The sequence below is a fragment of the Myotis davidii genome, unplaced genomic scaffold, assembly GCF_000327345.1.
Source record: "Myotis davidii unplaced genomic scaffold, ASM32734v1 scaffold79, whole genome shotgun sequence".
Taxonomy (NCBI): Eukaryota; Metazoa; Chordata; class Mammalia; order Chiroptera; family Vespertilionidae; genus Myotis; species Myotis davidii.
Window position 1 is genome coordinate 2,518,193 of NW_006294339.1, and position 16,759 is coordinate 2,534,951.

Here is a 16,759-nt window from a genome sequence, read left to right on the forward strand (position 1 = left end):
GCTACGGCCATAGTTTGTTTTTTTTTAACTATAGTCCAGCCCTCCAACCGTCTGAGGGACAGTGAACTGGCCCCCTGTTTAAAAAGTTTGAGGACCCCTGATCTAACACTACCATTCTTCCTCAAGGAAGCCTTCCATGACCCCCAGAGCGAGTCCTTAACATGGTTTATAAAGTCCTGAGAGATTGGGCTCCTCTCCACCCTCAAATCTCACCCTGTGACAGCCTCCCCCACCATCTGTGCTCTGGTTCCTTGGCCTTCTTTCAATTTCTTGGGGGGAAAATCAAGCAAACTTCCTCCCTTCACAGGTACTTTGTATGTGCCATTCTTTGTGCTTGAATGTTCCCACACTGTCCTGAGATAGATGGTCAAGGAAGGCCTCTCTCATGAAGTAAGATCTGAACAGAATGAGGGAACAAGCCATGTGGCTATCTGAAGTAAGAATATCCCAAACAGAAACATGGCACAAAAGCCCTAAGCTCTAAGTGTACTTGGTGTCCAGAAGAAAGAGTGATGAGGCCTGTGTGGGTATAGCAGAGAAAGGGCAAGAGTAGTAGGAGATGAAATCAGAGAATGGAGGGCTGGATCATGTAGAGCCTCCTAAGCACAGAATGGGCTCTGGATTCTACTCCTAGTGAGATGAGAGCCACTGGAAGGTGTATAGGAATGATATGGCTTCCTGGCTGGAAAATAACTATTGGAGAGGAGCCAGGGAGGAAATTAGAAGACCAGAGGTAAGGGCTATAATCCAGATAAGAGGTGATCATGACCTTGAGCATGGTGGAGGAGGAGCAGAAGTGGTGAGAGGTGATCAGATGCTGGAAGTACTTTGAAAATAGAGCTGATGGTTTTTGCTGATGAAATGGAGTTCTCATCACATCTCTTCCTCAGATAGTAGTGCAATAGCATAGGTTGTGAAGGTCAGCTGCCTGGGTACAAACCCTGCTTTAGCACTTATTAACTATACTAGAGGCCTGGTGCATGAAATTCATGAACTCAGGGGGGTCCCTCAGCCTGGCCTGTGCCCTCTTGAAGTCCGGTAGCCCTCAGGGGATGTCCCACTGACAGCTTAAGCCCGCTCCATGGGAAGCGGGCCTAAGTCGACAGTAGGACATCCTTAGTGCTGTTGCAGAGGCAGGAGAGGCTCCTGCCACTGCCACTGCGCTCACCAGCAGTGAGCCCAGCTTCTGGCTGAGCGGCATTCCCCCTGTGGAGAGCACTGACCGCCAGGGGGCAGCTCCTGTGTTGAATGTCTGCCCCCTGGTGGTCAGTGCGTGTCATAGCGACTGGTCGTTCTGCCATTTGGTTGATTTGCATATTAGCCTTTTATTATATAGGATGACCTTCAGGCAAATTACTTAATTTTCCTATGCCTCAATTTCCTCATTGGTAAATAGGGAGAATAAAATAACTATTTCAGCCCTGTTTGTAGAAGCAAAGCAGGAATTCTATTCAGATTTTCTGTAATCAGTGTACTAAATTTATGATTTTACCATCTGAAGGGTTATTTGGCGAAAAAGAACAGCTGGTGTGGCCAAACAGAAAAACCTGGATGGAACCAACACTCTTTTACCCAGATGTTTGAAATGATCTTCTTTAATGTATGTGTCAGCTTTGCAATGAAAATATGTTGCTGTGACTGCAAAAATACTGATCATAAAGATGAAAGTGGGTACCCAACTGATGTACCTTCAAACTGCAAGTCATCTACAGCTGCCATTCAGCCAGTGTTCTTCTCCCAAATATTAGAAAGCAAATCTGCAGAGGTCTAAAAGGGAAAAATGAATAAACTTAAGAGGATACAAAAATATAATATCTGCAAAGAAATCTCATTTTGGCATTCGAAATGTTATTTGCTTTTCTTTTAGGTGGGGTTCCATAATTTTTATATGAAGATAAAGCATTAGATATTATAAAGAAACTAAGTGGGGGAGAGTCCAAAGGGATTTCATCCAATTTCACTCACTATGTGTTTAGGGACCAGGTGCAGCCTGGAAATGGACGGATGAGGCTGAGAAAGGTGTCTCTGAGGACAGTGAAAAGCAAGAACAGTTAAGCCTAGGCCGTGGTTAAGGTCATAGGCTCTGAGGTCAGACAGACCTGGGTTTCATTCCCGATTCTGCTGCTCCTCGCTGTGTAACTGTGGGCGCCTCAGTTTCCTCATCTGTAAAATGGGTTCATAATGGTACCTAGACATACGGTGTTGGGGGCGGGGGCATTAAATAAGACGGTACAGCGCTTATGCACAGCCAAACAGCAGGCGCTGGAGGGATGGCGACCCTGCAGTCTGTAATACCCCGAGCAAAGGAAGGTCTGGGAGAGAGCTGCCCAAGAAGCAGAGGCGGTGTTTCAGGTGGAAGAGCTGGGCCTCAGTGGCCAGGGCAGGTAGGGGGTCCCGGGCCCACTCGGTCCCAGGCAGGCCCCGCACACCTGGCCGCCTCACCTCGGGGGCTTAGGCGTCCAGCCGTCTAGCCGTCCAGCTGTCCAGCCGCCCAGGAAGGCTAGGTCCTGGGATGCTCCGAGCAGGTTCCGGTCCTTCCTAGTTGCCGGAAACCGGAGATCCGGGGGCGGGACTTCTCCGCCTTCTCCATAGCCCCAGCCTCCTTAAAGAGACAGCAACACCAGTAGACTTAGGTTGGCGGCAACCCCACCTACCTGTTCCCTTCGCCCGCTGCTTCCCGTGCGAGGCTCCGGTTCTTAAAGAGACACGCACGAGGTGGTGGCGCCGAGAAGGCCCCCCCTCTGCTCGCCTCGCTCTGGCGGGGCGCAGAGAGATCTCTAGAGTGCGGAGTGTATTTTCTGTTATACCTCTTTTCTTATTGAAATAAAAAACACCGTAACGAAGGACGATTGTGAAAATAAAAGTCAGCAATCCTTTTCTCCCAATTCTTTTTGGCCATAAAAATGTAATGAACCAGCGAGGGTGTGGATGAGTCCATTATTCTGAGTTTGTGAATGAGTGACCGAACACCCCAGTAAGTATGGTCATTTGTTCCTTTCCTCCCACGACAGTCCGCCTGATGCCCGGAGTTGGACAGTGGTACCACTTTAATCTTTTTCTTTTGAAGTCTCTCAACACACAGACCTCTTTTCCTTTTTTTAATGTACCTGCTGTTAAGCGCTAAGATTGTTTGAAGCCATATGTGGGTGAGGGAGAACTGAAATAGGTTGCACTTGACATCCCCATGACTATTTTGTAACTGCCGATTTGTATTTCTTAACCTTTTTCACTCAACTGGCAACCATAGTTTGTTCTCTATATCTCTGAGTCCAATTACATAGATCTTTAAAGACAAAACAATAGCCTATAAAGACTTTGAAAACTGAGTGGCAATTTTCTGTTTGTTTCTTCCCCACTCAAACCACCACACCACTGAGATCAGAGAGCCGTATTTGTACTCTGTCCCCAGTGCTAAGGGAAGGCCCCAGCTCTGCCTCTGCCTGGGGGCTTCCAGACCCAAATACTCCAGGGATGCCTCTGCCTCCAGAAACACTCAACCACCAGCTAGAAGAAAACATCTTTTATTAGTAAAAGAAGTATTTACTTTATTAAAAGAATAATTAACACTAGGACGTACTTGCTTGCAACAGAGCCTTTCTAAAGGACCAGAGAGTCCCTTTAAGTGTGATCTTTTAAAGTGTTTGTTCTTGAACATTTATCAGAGGGAGAATGTAAGATCTGAAAGTCTTCCAGTCCAAGAATCTCTCAAAGGTTAAGGCAAAGAATCAGGAAGGATGATCATTAGAACAGATCTTTGCAGCCCCTGGTTGGGAATATTCCATTCCATTGGCAGGAAGGCAAACACCTTCTGTCCTGGTACCTTCCTCCTGGACAGGGTTGGCTATTTCCACCCTGCACCTTGGTTCAGCTCCGCCCACTGTGGCCCAGCCGCTGCGTCTCTGTCCATCAGCCTCAGAGCCAGCTCTGGCTGTGACGAGATGGGGCTGCCCCAGCCAGGGCTGTGGCTGAAGAGGCTCTGGGTACTCCTGCAGGTGGCCCTGCATGTGACTTTGGGCAAAGTACAACTGAAACTGTTTCCCAGGAGAGTCAAGCAGCATATCTTGGCCATGAACCGGAAGAACCCGCACTTCTCCTATGATAACTGGGCTCCAACCCTCTTCAGCACCCAGTATTTCTGGTTCATCCTGAAGGTCCGTTGGCAACGACTGGAGGACAAGACTGAGGAAGGGCGTCTAGCTCCAAACTGCCCTGTGGTCCGCCTTTCAGGACAGAGGTGTCACATTTGGGACTTCATGCAAGGTCAGGAGGCTGATCTAGCTTGATTGAGAGGTGCTTCGAATGGGATGCTCAAGGTGGGTGGGAGGTGGGTTGGAAAGTCCTGAATTCTTCTTCTACTACTTCAGCTGCTCATTTTCTTTTTGCTTCTTGTCCACTTCCTATTTCCAGGAACCAGCACTTTTCCTGGATTCTATTTTTCTGAGTGGCATCAGCACCTTTCTTTGTGGGCACTCAAACCACAAACCAACCACACTGGCCTTCAGCTCCCCCAGCACTGCTCTTACCATACGGTCATTCTGCCTAAGGTGCACTTCACCTCCTCTATGCCCTGTCAACTCCTATGCATCCTTCAGACTTCTGCTCAGTGACACGTCCTGCAATAAGCCAACCTCAACTTCCCCAGACTAGGTTACCCCTTCTTGTATACTGAGCATCCTAAATTTTTCTTATAATTACAAACCAGGACAAGTGTAATAATAGTGTGGGTATTTGATTAATGTCTGTCTCCCTCACTAGTCTGCAAGTGGAGTCCATGGCTGGAGTCCAGGTGGAGTCCATGGCTCTAACCCACTATTGTGCCCCCAGGGCTGCTGCTGACTCATGGTTGTTGCTCAGTAAATATTTGTTGAAGATCTCTCATGTGCTCTCTGTCTGTTCCAGGCAAACCAGCTCAACCTATCTGGATTCTTAAAGCCCTCTCCAATCAGTTTTCACCTTTTGTCCTCACAGCTGCTCTTCCTACCAGGACTTCCCCTCCCCCTCATTCCAGATACTTTTCCACAAGCACATTCCTGACCCACCAACATCCCAGCTCACCAAACTTCCAACGCCCTCCCGCCAACGCCCACGCATTCGGGATGAATGTGCAAGGTCCTCCCTGGGCTGTGCTTTGTGCTCAAGGTCCTTCCTGGACTGACTCCAGCTTTTCCTCCCAACTTTACCAGCAACCTCCCCTTTATGTTCACTGCCTGCAGACAACTGTTGGACCTTGTGCGTCCATGGTGCTGTCCTCCTCTCTCTTTGCTGAAGTTGTTGGCTCTTCCACTACATTGCCGACAGTTCAAATCCCCCTCATCCTCAGGGACCTCCTCTCTTGCCACCCCATCTGTGAAGCCATCTCAGACGCTCTCTCCCTTCTGGATTCATGGCTCTCCATCTCCTCTCCCCGGTCACTGACCGTTCCTACCCAGCCTTGGGCTGCCTAAGCATAAGTGTTTTCTTCTTGCAACAAGGCTGTGTCTGAGTCACCTTTGAATTCCCAGGGCCTAGACACAGCAGATCGAGTAGAGAAGATCCCTGAGGCAGTTTGGCTAATCTAGTGTTTTTAAAAGTGTTCTTTAGAACCCAAGTCCCACAAATATGTTTTATTACATAGAGTCCCCTGGTTGAAGTAGTTTGGGAAACCCTGCACACTATACCCTTCTTTTGGACATTCATAGTGGGCATGAACATATAACAGGCTCTGAGAAGATCCAAAGCCTAAGAGCAAACAAACAAAACTTGAAAAAACTTTAGCAGAGCATTGACAAATTTTCCACACACACACACACACACACACACACACACACACACACACACACACGCCCATCCCCACTCTCCACTGGAGGAAATGCCTATCATCACAATGGTTCCAAGGGGAAATGTTGACTTCATCCATTCCTCTCATTTTGGAAAGGAAATGGAGAAAACTGAGAGGCAAAGGTAACAGAGCCAGTGACTGACTGAGTCAGACCCAGAATCAGGGCTGCTTCTTCCCGTTTTATTATTGCACCCCAACAAACTTTCATGAGCACCTCCTCTGTGCCAGGCCCTCAGCTAGAAGCCAGGGACACAGAGTGAAGTAAGAGCTTGCTCCTTCGCTCAAGGAGTTTACGGTTCTACAGAATAGATGGACATAATATACAAATGCTTACAGTTCTGTGAGATGGAGGAGGCTGTAGAGCCAACTTTGCCTGCAGGGCTTGGAGGATTTCCTAGAGGAGGAGGCTTTGGAACTAGGCTTTGAAGAATAAGATTTTTGTACCTGATAATGGAAAAGGGGAAGTGTTGCAAGCAAGAGGAAAGCCAAGAGTTTTGTTTTCTTTTTCTTGCTCATGACTTCAAAACAGGGTGCACAAATGACCTCTGTTTATTCAACAAATATTTATCAAGTGGCCACTGATAATAAGAGTAATGGTAGCTGACAACTAACTTTTATCGTGCACCTACTATGTGCCAAGCACTGTGACAGAACCAGGCTGATGTGCTGAATATCAATCATCTAGTGATCAAGTCCATGAAAGCCACCTTGCCTCATGGTTAGTTCACAGAATTTACTTGTCCCTTTTAATTGTTTCCTTTTAGTGGGACAGTTCACATTTTGAAGGCTGTTTATTTACCTCTGAGACTGAAGAAAGAAGAGAGAAAGAGGCTAAAAGACAAAAGAAAACTCTATGAAATAAAGTTGGCTTTCAACACATTGATCCAGAGGCCCCTGAAATAATAGGTGCTGGTTATTTGTTTATGTATAGTGTGGTCAGTGCAGTGATCAGCGTTGAGGGCAACACGACTGCTCTCTGTCTGGTCGACTTCATAGCCCAGAGAGGGAGACGGTGTAGTGGGGGAGGAAACCAGGGGGTTTTGGAGGATGTGGGGTGGGGTAGCGAGGTATTCAGAGGAAGGCTTCCTGGAAAGGATGATGGTGAGCTGATTGTCTAGGGCAGTGGTCGGCAAACTGCGGCTCACGAGCCGCATGCAGCTTTTTGCCCCCTTGAGTGTGTCTCTTCCACAGAATACCACGTGCAGGCGTGCACGTACAGTACAAAGTTGACTTAAAACTTTAAGTAAAGTTTATTAAGTTAATTTTAGGGAACGTTGTGGAGTGAAAGAAGATGTAGTGTCGAGGATTGAGAAAGGTATGTTGAGATGGTTTGGACCAGGGGTCCTCAAACTACGGCCCGCGGGCCACATGCAAATACAAATGTTGTATTTGTTCCCGTTTTGTTTTTTTACTTCAAAATAAGATATGTGCAGTGTGCAGAGGAATTTGTTCATAGTTTGTTTTTAAACTATAGTCCAGCTTTCCAACGGTCTGAGGGACAGTGAACTGGCCCCCTGTTTAAAAAGTTTGAAGCCCACTGGTTTGGACATATAGAGAGGATGAACGAAAGGAGATAGACGAAACAAGTATACAAGACAAGTGTGGATGGGAGAGTTGGAAGGGGTCGACCTCAGCGAACATACCTCAATCAGATTGAGGACATTTTTAGCAAAGACTAGCTTAGGAGTACCCTAATTAAGTTAATAACAATGTACCTACCTATATAGTTTAAGTTTAAAAAATTTGGCTCTCAAAAGAAATTTCAATGGTTGTACTGTTGATATTTGGCTCTGTTGACTAATGAGTTTGCCGACCACTGGTCTAGGGACAGTGAGGCCTTGGGGTGGGTGGGAGCAGAGAAGGACAGAAGAGGGAGCAGCAGAGGTCTGAGATGGGGAGGAGCACCGATCAATTTGGCAGAAGTGGGGTGTGGAAGGCATGAAGGGGTGAAGGAGATACCTTCAAGGACTAGAGCTTGGGGGGAGGTGGTAATGTGTCTTACCAAAGAGCAGACTTTATACTGAGGGTGTTGGTGAGTTCTAGAAAGATTTTCAAGCAAGGAGTTAACATGATCAGGTCTGCTTATTAGAAAGACATCCTGTAACTGTTTTTGGAAACCCATGAAGCCACTAAAAAGTTCTGCTACATACTTTGAACTCATTTTAGAGCCACAGAATAGAAGGTCTGGCAGAGTCTTTATGGATAACTTAAAACAACTCTTTCATTTTTCATATACAAAGGCCCAGAGAGGTAAATTACTCATTTAGAGTCACACAGCTAGTTCTAATAGAACCAGAACTAGAACATGTGCCTTCTGACTTTCAGCCAGAGCACTTTCTCTCATTGAGTAAGACAACAGAGGCTCAGAAAAATTCTCAGCCACCACCTATCCTCTGCATGTACATGCACAGATATGACATACACATGCCTTTGGGGACACACACACACAGCAAAACATTAACTTGTGTATTGTGGTGGAAGGCAAGCCTGATGATTTACTTTCTAGGTACCTAGGAATTAATCTGAAACCGATTTATTTCAGCCCTTGTTTCATATAATTTAAAACCTCTCTAAGCATATTTATGAGGTGTCATCTAGTAATTATAAATGGACTTTCTGTGCTGAGAGAGCCCCGCATGGGGGTTAATTTACTGGTCTGGGGTGGGAATGGGGGGTTTAGGATGGTAGGTTTGAGTGCAGCACTACTACAGAGCTGTTTTCCCATTTTACAGATAAGTTGATTGACAGTTTTTGCCCTACGTTCTTGACAGGTGTTTTCTGTACCATGGCCTGTGGACATGGGCAGGGTGTCAGCCCTCAGCACTGCCACCCCCTTGTACCTATCCTTCCTCTTTCTATCACCAGGAAAGCAGGGAACTGAGTTTAAACTTTGCCCTCAATACTGATCATTGCACCCACCACACTATAAACAAACAAATGGCTCTGTTTCTTCTAAGGTACTAATCAGTGGGTGCTGAATATTTTTTCTTTCCAATTAAAAACAAATTCCAGACAGCTAATATTTAACTCTGGTCCTGACCTTAAGTCTTTTGGATTAGAGGCCAATGGCCAGCCACTTGTCCATGACTGGCCCCTGAGCTTCTCCTGCTGAGGCCCGAGCAACCCTGTCACCTGGGCAAGGGCTTGTTGAGCAATCCAGCAGCAGCGACAGAGCCCTCAACACCCTCTAGGGCAGTGGTTCTCAACCTTCCTAATGCCGCGACCCTTTAATACAGTTCCTCCTGTTGTGGTGACCCCCAATTTCATTGTTACAAATTGAATATAATTAAAGCATAGTGATTAATCACAAAAACAACATGTAATTATATATGTGTTTTCTGATGGTCTTAGGTGACCCCTGTGAAAGGGTCGTTCGACCCCCAAAGGGGTTGCGACGCACAGGTTGAGAACCACTGCTCTAGGGCCTCTTAAGAGAAAAATCTGTGAGCCAAGGATAAGGAGAACCGTGTATCTCCAAAGAAACCGGCCTGCTTTCTCCTCATATACTGAAAAATGAGGACTATAACCAATGACTTCCCCTTTTACTTGGCCATTAGGAAACTCAGAGACAAATATCAGCTGTTATAATTAATGCAGGGACCTTAAAGCCTATTTATGTGCTCCACATTTCCCTCCTCTTCTATGCCTCCTAAGCTACTTCAAATCCTTTGCAGAAGTAGGTGAAGAAATAACTAACCAAGTAAACCACAAGCAAGGTAAGATGTCCTCTACTCCCCATCCATCAGCAAGTCCTGTCAATTCGTTTTTCCTTCTTTACTGCCCACACACTAGCCCATGCTCTCATGGTCTCCCATGTGGATTTCTCCCATGCTCCCAATTGTTTCTCTGCAGCTTCCATTCTCACCTCAGTCCCTTCCTTTTAGAATGGCCAGGGTGATCTATATAAACCTGATCATTTTTTCATTGTACAGCCCTACTGTAGCATCAGGAGGCTGGCTTGCAAGCAACAGAAACTCACTTTGTATTTCATATATATATATTTCAGAGAAGAAGAGAGAGGGAGAAAGCGATAGAAACATCAATGATGAGAGAGTCATCGATCGCCTGCCTCCTACACACCCCCTACTGGGGATTGAGCCCACGACCGGGCAAATGTCCTGACCAGGAGTCGAACCGTTACCTCCTGGTTCATACATAGATGCTCAACTACTGAGCCACACCAGCTGGGCCACTCTGGTTTTCTTAGTCACACACATATACATATACAAAGGAATGAATTAGAAAATTGTAAGATCCCCAGAAGCAACCACAGCTGGAGCACTAGGCCTGGACTATATTTTAGCATCAAAGGTCAGGCCTGGATGCTGCTATCATTGTGGTTGCCATGGGAAACCATAAACACTGTGGGACTCCATCATCCCTGATGGGCATTACCACTGGACGGTGGATGAATTCTACCATCTCAATTATTCCAGAATCAAAGATCTATGTGGGAGGGTCCAAGAAGCCCTACCTGAGTCACTGACTGTGCCCTGGCCCCTCTGTATTCCATACAGCAAGGCTGAGCACACTCTCCCATCACTAAATAATACACAAAATAGGGAATTTCAAGTTGGAAGGACAATTAGGAGAGGGGCAGCCAAAATTATAACAAATATCCACCGTGTTTGCTTTGAATCTCCATGAAGTCCTATTGCACCTAGAATAAAATTCCGATTCCTTATAGTGTAGGAGAGCCTGCCTGCTCTGGCCCATACCTACCTCTCCATCCATAACTCTCATTCCTCCCCAACCTGGCTTCGGTCACATTGGCCTTACAGGTCCTTGAACACACCAACCTCTGTCTGTGCCTCCTAGGGCCTTTCTACATGGAGTCCCTTTGTCTGCTTCTCCTCTCTTTAGCCCCCTGGCTCATTCCTAATCTTCATTTCTTTAGTTAAATGACAGACATCTCATCAGAGGCCCTCCTTGACTTGACTGTCTAAAGCAGGGGTCCTCAAACTTTTTAAACAGGGGGCCATTTCACTGTCTCTCAGACCATTGGAGGGACGGACTATAGTTTAAAAAAAAACTATGAACAAATTCCTATGCACACTGCACATATCTTATTTTGAAGTAAAAAAACAAAACGGGAACAAATACAACATTTATATTTGCATGTGGCCCGCGGGCCGTAGTTTGAGGACCCCTGGTCTAAAGCATGTCACTCCTTTAGAGCCTCTTTTGTAACACTTACCACAACCTGAAATTACTTCATTTATACCTTTACTTATGTTTTGCCTGTCCCCCCATTAAGCAGGCCTCCAAGTGCATGCAGGCAGAGACCTGCTGGTCTTGCTCTCTGCCGAGTCACTGGCTAACACAGAGAGCCTTGTATATGTAAGTGCTGAATAAATGCTTGTAGATGAAGGAAAGTGTGCTCCCCCTGGGGGATGTGAGGAGGAGCGAGGAACAGGCCCTGTCCTCAAGGGCAATGAGTAGCCTGGGGGATACAGACACACACAGGCCATGCCCCAGTGCAGGACCTGCATGTTCTAATAGGTGTACAGAAGGGGCTCAACACTGTCAGCTCTGGCCATAAGTAACCACAGGGTGCTATCAGCTCCCTAGACTTCACCCCACCCTAGGCTGGACAGTTACAGAAGGCACCCGCCCAGGTCAGGCTTCATGGGACCAGTGAATCACATGGGGTCCCACATTCAGAAGGGCCCTGTGGTTGGGGTTTCATGCTTTGCTATAGTTGTCTTGAAATTCTTAATAGCTTTATCTTTGAATTTGCATTTTGTAACCGGATGCAACAATGGAATATATCCTGGGTACTTGGAACATGGCTTCTGTAGGATCCCACCTCCCATAGCCTTCCTGCTCTCCAAGGCCCACTCTTCCCCTCCCATCCCATGTAGCTTCCTTCCTGTTCCCACCCAGTCACTGCTGCCACCTTCTGGCCCACACAGAGCCTGGGCCTGGGCCTGGGAAAGATCAGGTGTGGGCATCCCACAGTGTCTCATTGCAGGGCATGAGGCAGTCCTCCCCACCAGGGCTGACAGCATCATGGTGCAATTTGGCAAGTGACTGGGGTGCCTTGATAGGAGTCTCTTGCCCACCTCCCCTGGCATCAAGGTATCTGGCATGTCGATGCACAGAGTTTGTAATCTCCTGTGGGTTGGGTTGGGAAGGAGAAATGTCTGGCTAAATTTCTGAGTTCCTGGCTGGGATGTGGTGCATTGGTCTGGTGGCTGGAGGGGAAGGAAAGCCAATAGCCAGTGGCCACAGACACACACATTCTCATGCACACTGAATTTGGGGGCTCCTGGGTGACTGTGAGAGTCTGCATCCACCCTGTGAATATCCCTGTACCCAGGGGAGTGCAACATTAAATAGCAACAAAAAGTACCAGGCCAGGCGGGGGGAGAGGGTCAATGGGGAAGTTGGCGTTTCTCTCCCCCGCGCCAGTTCCTGTACTCGGAGCTGCATTCCTTGGCCCTCCTACCGCCTCCCTTGCCCACCCCCGGCCCCCTCGGGGGAAAAAAAAATCCATCCCAAATCACTCGACCCGGAGGGAGGTTTCCTCGCACCCTCAGGGAGACGAGCTTTCAACGATTCCCTCTTCTCCGTTCCCCTCAAGCCCCCTCTCCCAACTCCTCCCGGCACCGAGTGCAGGTTCCTTTAAGGAAACGGCGCCTACTCCGGGTCAGACCACCTTCCTTTTCCCACCCCCTTCTCCCAGCGCGGAGTGCAGGTCCCTTTAAGGCTTCCAGCGGTTCTCAACCTGTGGGTCGCGAACAATGAAAATACATCCTGCATATCAGATATTTACATACGATTTATAACAGTAGCAAAATTACAGTTATGAAGTAGCAACGAAAATAATTTTATGGTTGGGCGTCACCACAACATGAAGAACTGTATTAAAGGGTCGCTGCATTAGGAAGGTTGAGAACCACTGCAAGTTAAGCCTTGGCAACAGCGCCTTCTCCCAGTCAGACCACCGTCACTTCCCCCGCTCCCACCCCCTTCTCCCGGCGCCTAGTGCATGTCCCTTTAAGGCGACAGAGCCTTCTCGGGGGTCTGACCACCGCCCCTCCCCTGCTCCCACCCGCTTCTCCCGGCGCCGGTGCGGAGTGCAGGTCCCTTTAAGGCGACAGCGCCTTCTCGGGGCTCAGACCGCCACCCCTCCCCTGCTCCCACTCCCTTCTCCCGGCTCGGAGTGCAGGTCCCTTTAAGGCGACGGCGCCTTCTCCGAGCCAGACCACCTTCCTCTCTCCCCTGCTCCCACCCTCTTCTCCCGGCGCCGAGTGCAGGTCCCTTTAAGGCGATGGCGCCTTCTCTGGGTCAGACTACGGGCGGCGGCGGGGACGGGGAAGACCGCGGGAGCATGGCGGACATCGACCTGTTTCTGGAATGCGAGGAGGAGGAGCTGGAGCCAATCGACCAGTTTCTGGAATGTGAGGAGGAGGAGCTGGAGCCATGGCAGAAAACCAGTGATGTCACCGAGGATTCTGTAGTTGAAGATGGTAATTCAGTGGATACAACCACCACAGCTTCTGTGAGCCAGCAGCCCGTCTCGGCGCCAGTGCCCGTCGCTGCCCATGCTGCTGTTGCTGGGCAGCTCTCTGCACCCGCCACGGCGAGTAGCAGCAGCGGGGCACAGAACAGCCACGGTACAAAGAGGCCTCTTGTCAGGCTAATTGCTGATGACCATGCGGAAAGAAGCCGGCGTCGGGGACAGAACATGTCTGAAGAACAACGATTGGCACACCGTATCTCTGAAGCAGAAAGAAAGCAACGTCGTCGACAGAACATGTCTGAGGAACAGCTGCTGGCACTACGCACCGCTGAAGCCGAGAGAAGCCGGCGGCGTCGACAGAACATCTCCGAAGAACAGCGACTGGCACAGCGCATCTCTGCAGCCGAAAGGAAGCAACGTCGTCGACAGAACATGTCTGAAGAACAGCGACTGGCACAGCGCATCCCTGCAGCCCAACGAAAGCAACGTCGTCGACAGAACATGTCGGAGGAACAGCTGCTGGCACTACGCCCCGCTGAAGCCGAGAGAAGCCGGCGGCGTCGACAGAACATCTCCGAAGAACAGCGACTGGCACTACGCACCGCTGAAGCCGAGAGAAGCCGGCGGCGTCGACAGAACATCTCCGAAGAACAGCGACTGGCACTACGCACCGCTGAAGCCGAGAGAAGCCGGCGGCGTCGACAGAACATCTCCGAAGAACAGCGACTGGCACTACGCACCGCTGAAGCCGAGAGAAGCCGGCGGCGTCGACAGAACATCTCCGAAGAACAGCGACTGGCACTACGCACCGCTGAAGCCGAGAGAAGCCGGCGGCGTCGACAGAACATCTCCGAAGAACAGCGACTGGCACTACGCACCGCTGAAGCCGAGAGAAGCCGGCGGCGTCGACAGAACATCTCCGAAGAACAGCGACTGGCACTACGCACCGCTGAAGCCGAGAGAAGCCGGCGGCGTCGACAGAACATGTCTGAAGAACAGCGACTGGCAGAACGAATCTCCGAAGCCGTAAGAAAGCAACGTCAGCGACAGAACATGTCTGCAGAACAGCTATTGGCACTACGCACCGCTGAAGCCGAAAGAAGCCGGCGGCGGCGACAGAACATGTCTGAAGAACAGCGACTGGCACAGCGCATCTCTGCAGCCCAACGAAAGCAACGTCGTCGACAGAACATGTCTGAGGAACAACTGTTGGCAGAACGAATCTCTGAAGCCGAAAGAAAGCAACGTCGACGACAGACTATGTCTGCAGAACAGCTATTGGCACAACGTACCTGCGAGGCCGAAAGAAGCCGGCGGCGTCGACAGAACATGTCTGAAGAACAACGATTGGCAGAGCGTATCTCTGCAGCCGAAAGAAAGCAACGTCGTCAACAGAACATGTCTGAAGAACAGCGACTGGCACTACGCACCGCTGAAGCCGAAAGAAGCCGGCGTCGCCGACAGAATATGTACGAAGAACAACGACTGGCACAATGTACTGAAATGGGAATTTCTAGGGGTGAAAAAGACAGGTTTAAGGACATTTTAGAAATTTTAGCAATTAAGGGGACCGTGGAAGAAGCACAAGGCTGGAAAGCTGCAACAGGTGCATTTCCATAGAATGAGGGAGCTGGAAACAGCAGAAGGTCTATATTTACAAAATAAAGGTAAGGAAACCCCTCATTCAAAGGGAGAAGGAGAAAGCCCAAAGGGAATAGGTAAATAATTAAGGAAGGAGGGGAGGAAAACCTCACCTTTGAGCTCTGGAATTACTATAGTAACCAGTCTAAGGGAATAATAACCAATCAGAAGGGATCAAGGCACTGGGACTTGCAGCCTTTATAAACCCTGGAAACAGGAAGTCAGAGGGACTCTTTCTCTCTCCCCACAGAGGAAAAGTAATAGTGAAGCTGGCCTCACAGGGCTTATAGTTTGTGGGCTAGCGGCCTGTTCACCTCTAACCGCCTCTGCCTTGCCCCACCATCATGGCTTTGTCCAGAAGGACATCCAGAAGGTCTCCTGGAAGGTCTCCCAGTCTAATTAGCATATTACCCTTTTAGTATAGATGACATTTTTTCCCCTCACTTTTTGAACTAGGGGCCCTGAGTTTTCATTTTGCACTGGACCTAGTAAATTATGTAGCTGGCCCTGCTCCCACCCTTCACTGCCCTTCCTGGAGTTCCTTTCACTGCCTCCCCCACATCTTGGCTCAGGGAGAACATAATATCTAATAACAGCTTACATTTATTGAGCCCCTACTATGGGCCAGGCACCATTTTAAGCCCTTATCTGTATTAACTTCTTTAATTCTCATAACAATCCTATTATTACTATGTATTATTACTGTGTACATTTGTGGGTGAGAAAACAGATGTCTTGAATGGAAAGAACATTGAATTGAGAGTCTAAGAGACAGTGTTAATTTTAATTCCACTGCTGACCTACTGACATGAGACAGGCATATAAAACTCAATCTATACACATAAAGAGGTAATATGCAAATTAGGCTGGGACGCCATAACGGGTCAAGATCAGACAGGAGGAGGTTGTGCGCGCGCAGGTGAGGTCGGGAGCAGAGATGGAGACAGACACAGGGAGGCCTTCCCAAGCCGGAGTAGTGGCTCCGGTGGCCCGGAGCGGACACAGGTATGGGGCCAGGGAGGCCTGGGGCTGGCTGAGCTGCCATGCTGGCTTGGGCAGCCCTGGAGCAGACATGGGGAGGGGAATAGGGGGACCTGGGGCAGAAGTCAGGTGTGGGTCCCAGCTGCCTGCGGCACGGTCCAGCCTGACTCCCGCGGGGTGACTCCTCACATGGAGGGAGGCGGGGCACCTCCTCGCACGATTTCAATCGTGCCCTGGGTCTCCAGTTTGTCTATAAAATGGGAGAGAAAATTGTCTGCCTTGTAGTATACCAATCACATCCCATGAGAGAATGGATGTATGTTGGCCTTGTAAACTGCATTCAAAGGGACTCATCATTCTTTTCATCCTCACCCAGCAACTGTGTTGGCCCACTCAGACTGTCTGATAAAAACCCTCATTTTATAGAGGAGTAAACTGGCTCCAGATTCTGCTCAGTCATGCTCTCTAAGCTTCTGCTCCTCACCGTGCCCTTGATCCATCTGAGAGGGGGAAATAAAGATAACGGGACTGAAGCGGAAGCAAAGATGATGCTTGTAAAATAAATGCTGTGTGTAAATGATTGGTTGGAGATGGTTCCATTTCTGTTTCAGGCAACAGGCCACTGGTGCTGAATTTTGGAAGTTGTACCTGACCTTCATTTCTTTTCAAATTTGACCAATTCAAGAGACTTATTGAAGACTTTAGCGCCATAGCAGATTTTCTCGTCATTTACATTGAAGAAGCACATGCATCAGGTACACAAAGATTCCCTCCTCTACCTTCTCCTGCCCTCTCTTTACTTGCTTCCCTTCCACCAATGTTGGGGTGGGGAGAGGTATAGGAGGAGAGGG

At 48.8% G+C, this 16,759-nt stretch overlaps 2 protein-coding genes across 7 annotated transcripts in view; one reads left to right on the forward strand and one right to left on the reverse strand.

Moving 5' to 3' along the window:
• Nucleotides 1–2,602, reverse strand: part of YIPF1 (Yip1 domain family member 1) — a 28,486-nt gene extending 25,884 nt beyond the window's left edge. For 3 of the 4 annotated variants that reach the window (XR_001514675.1, XM_015566955.1, XM_015566954.1), the window contains exons 1-2: nt 2,443–2,602; nt 1,689–1,767 (exon numbers count right to left, since the gene is read on the reverse strand). Coding sequence is in view for 3 of the 4 variants with exons in the window: in XM_015566955.1 (XP_015422441.1) it covers nt 1,689–1,719 (31 nt within the window). In the remaining variant the exon portion in view is untranslated. The remainder of the gene's footprint in view (nt 1–1,688; nt 1,768–2,442) is intronic. The other variant, XM_015566953.1, reaches the window with a different exon arrangement.
• A 1,279-nt stretch (nt 2,603–3,881) lies between these two features.
• DIO1 (deiodinase, iodothyronine, type I) overlaps nt 3,882–16,759 on the forward strand; it is a 41,389-nt gene continuing 28,511 nt past the window's right edge. The window contains exons 1-3 of one of the 3 annotated variants that reach the window (XM_006768344.2): nt 12,694–13,580; nt 14,271–14,953; nt 16,520–16,596. In XM_006768344.2, the coding sequence (XP_006768407.1) occupies nt 13,095–13,580; nt 14,271–14,906 (1,122 nt within the window). In that variant the 5' untranslated portion in view covers nt 12,694–13,094 and the 3' untranslated portion in view covers nt 14,907–14,953; nt 16,520–16,596. Of the gene's footprint in view, nt 4,261–12,693; nt 13,581–14,270; nt 14,954–16,519; nt 16,664–16,759 lie in introns of those variants that run through there. The other 2 variants (XM_015566952.1, XM_006768345.2) reach the window with 2 other exon arrangements.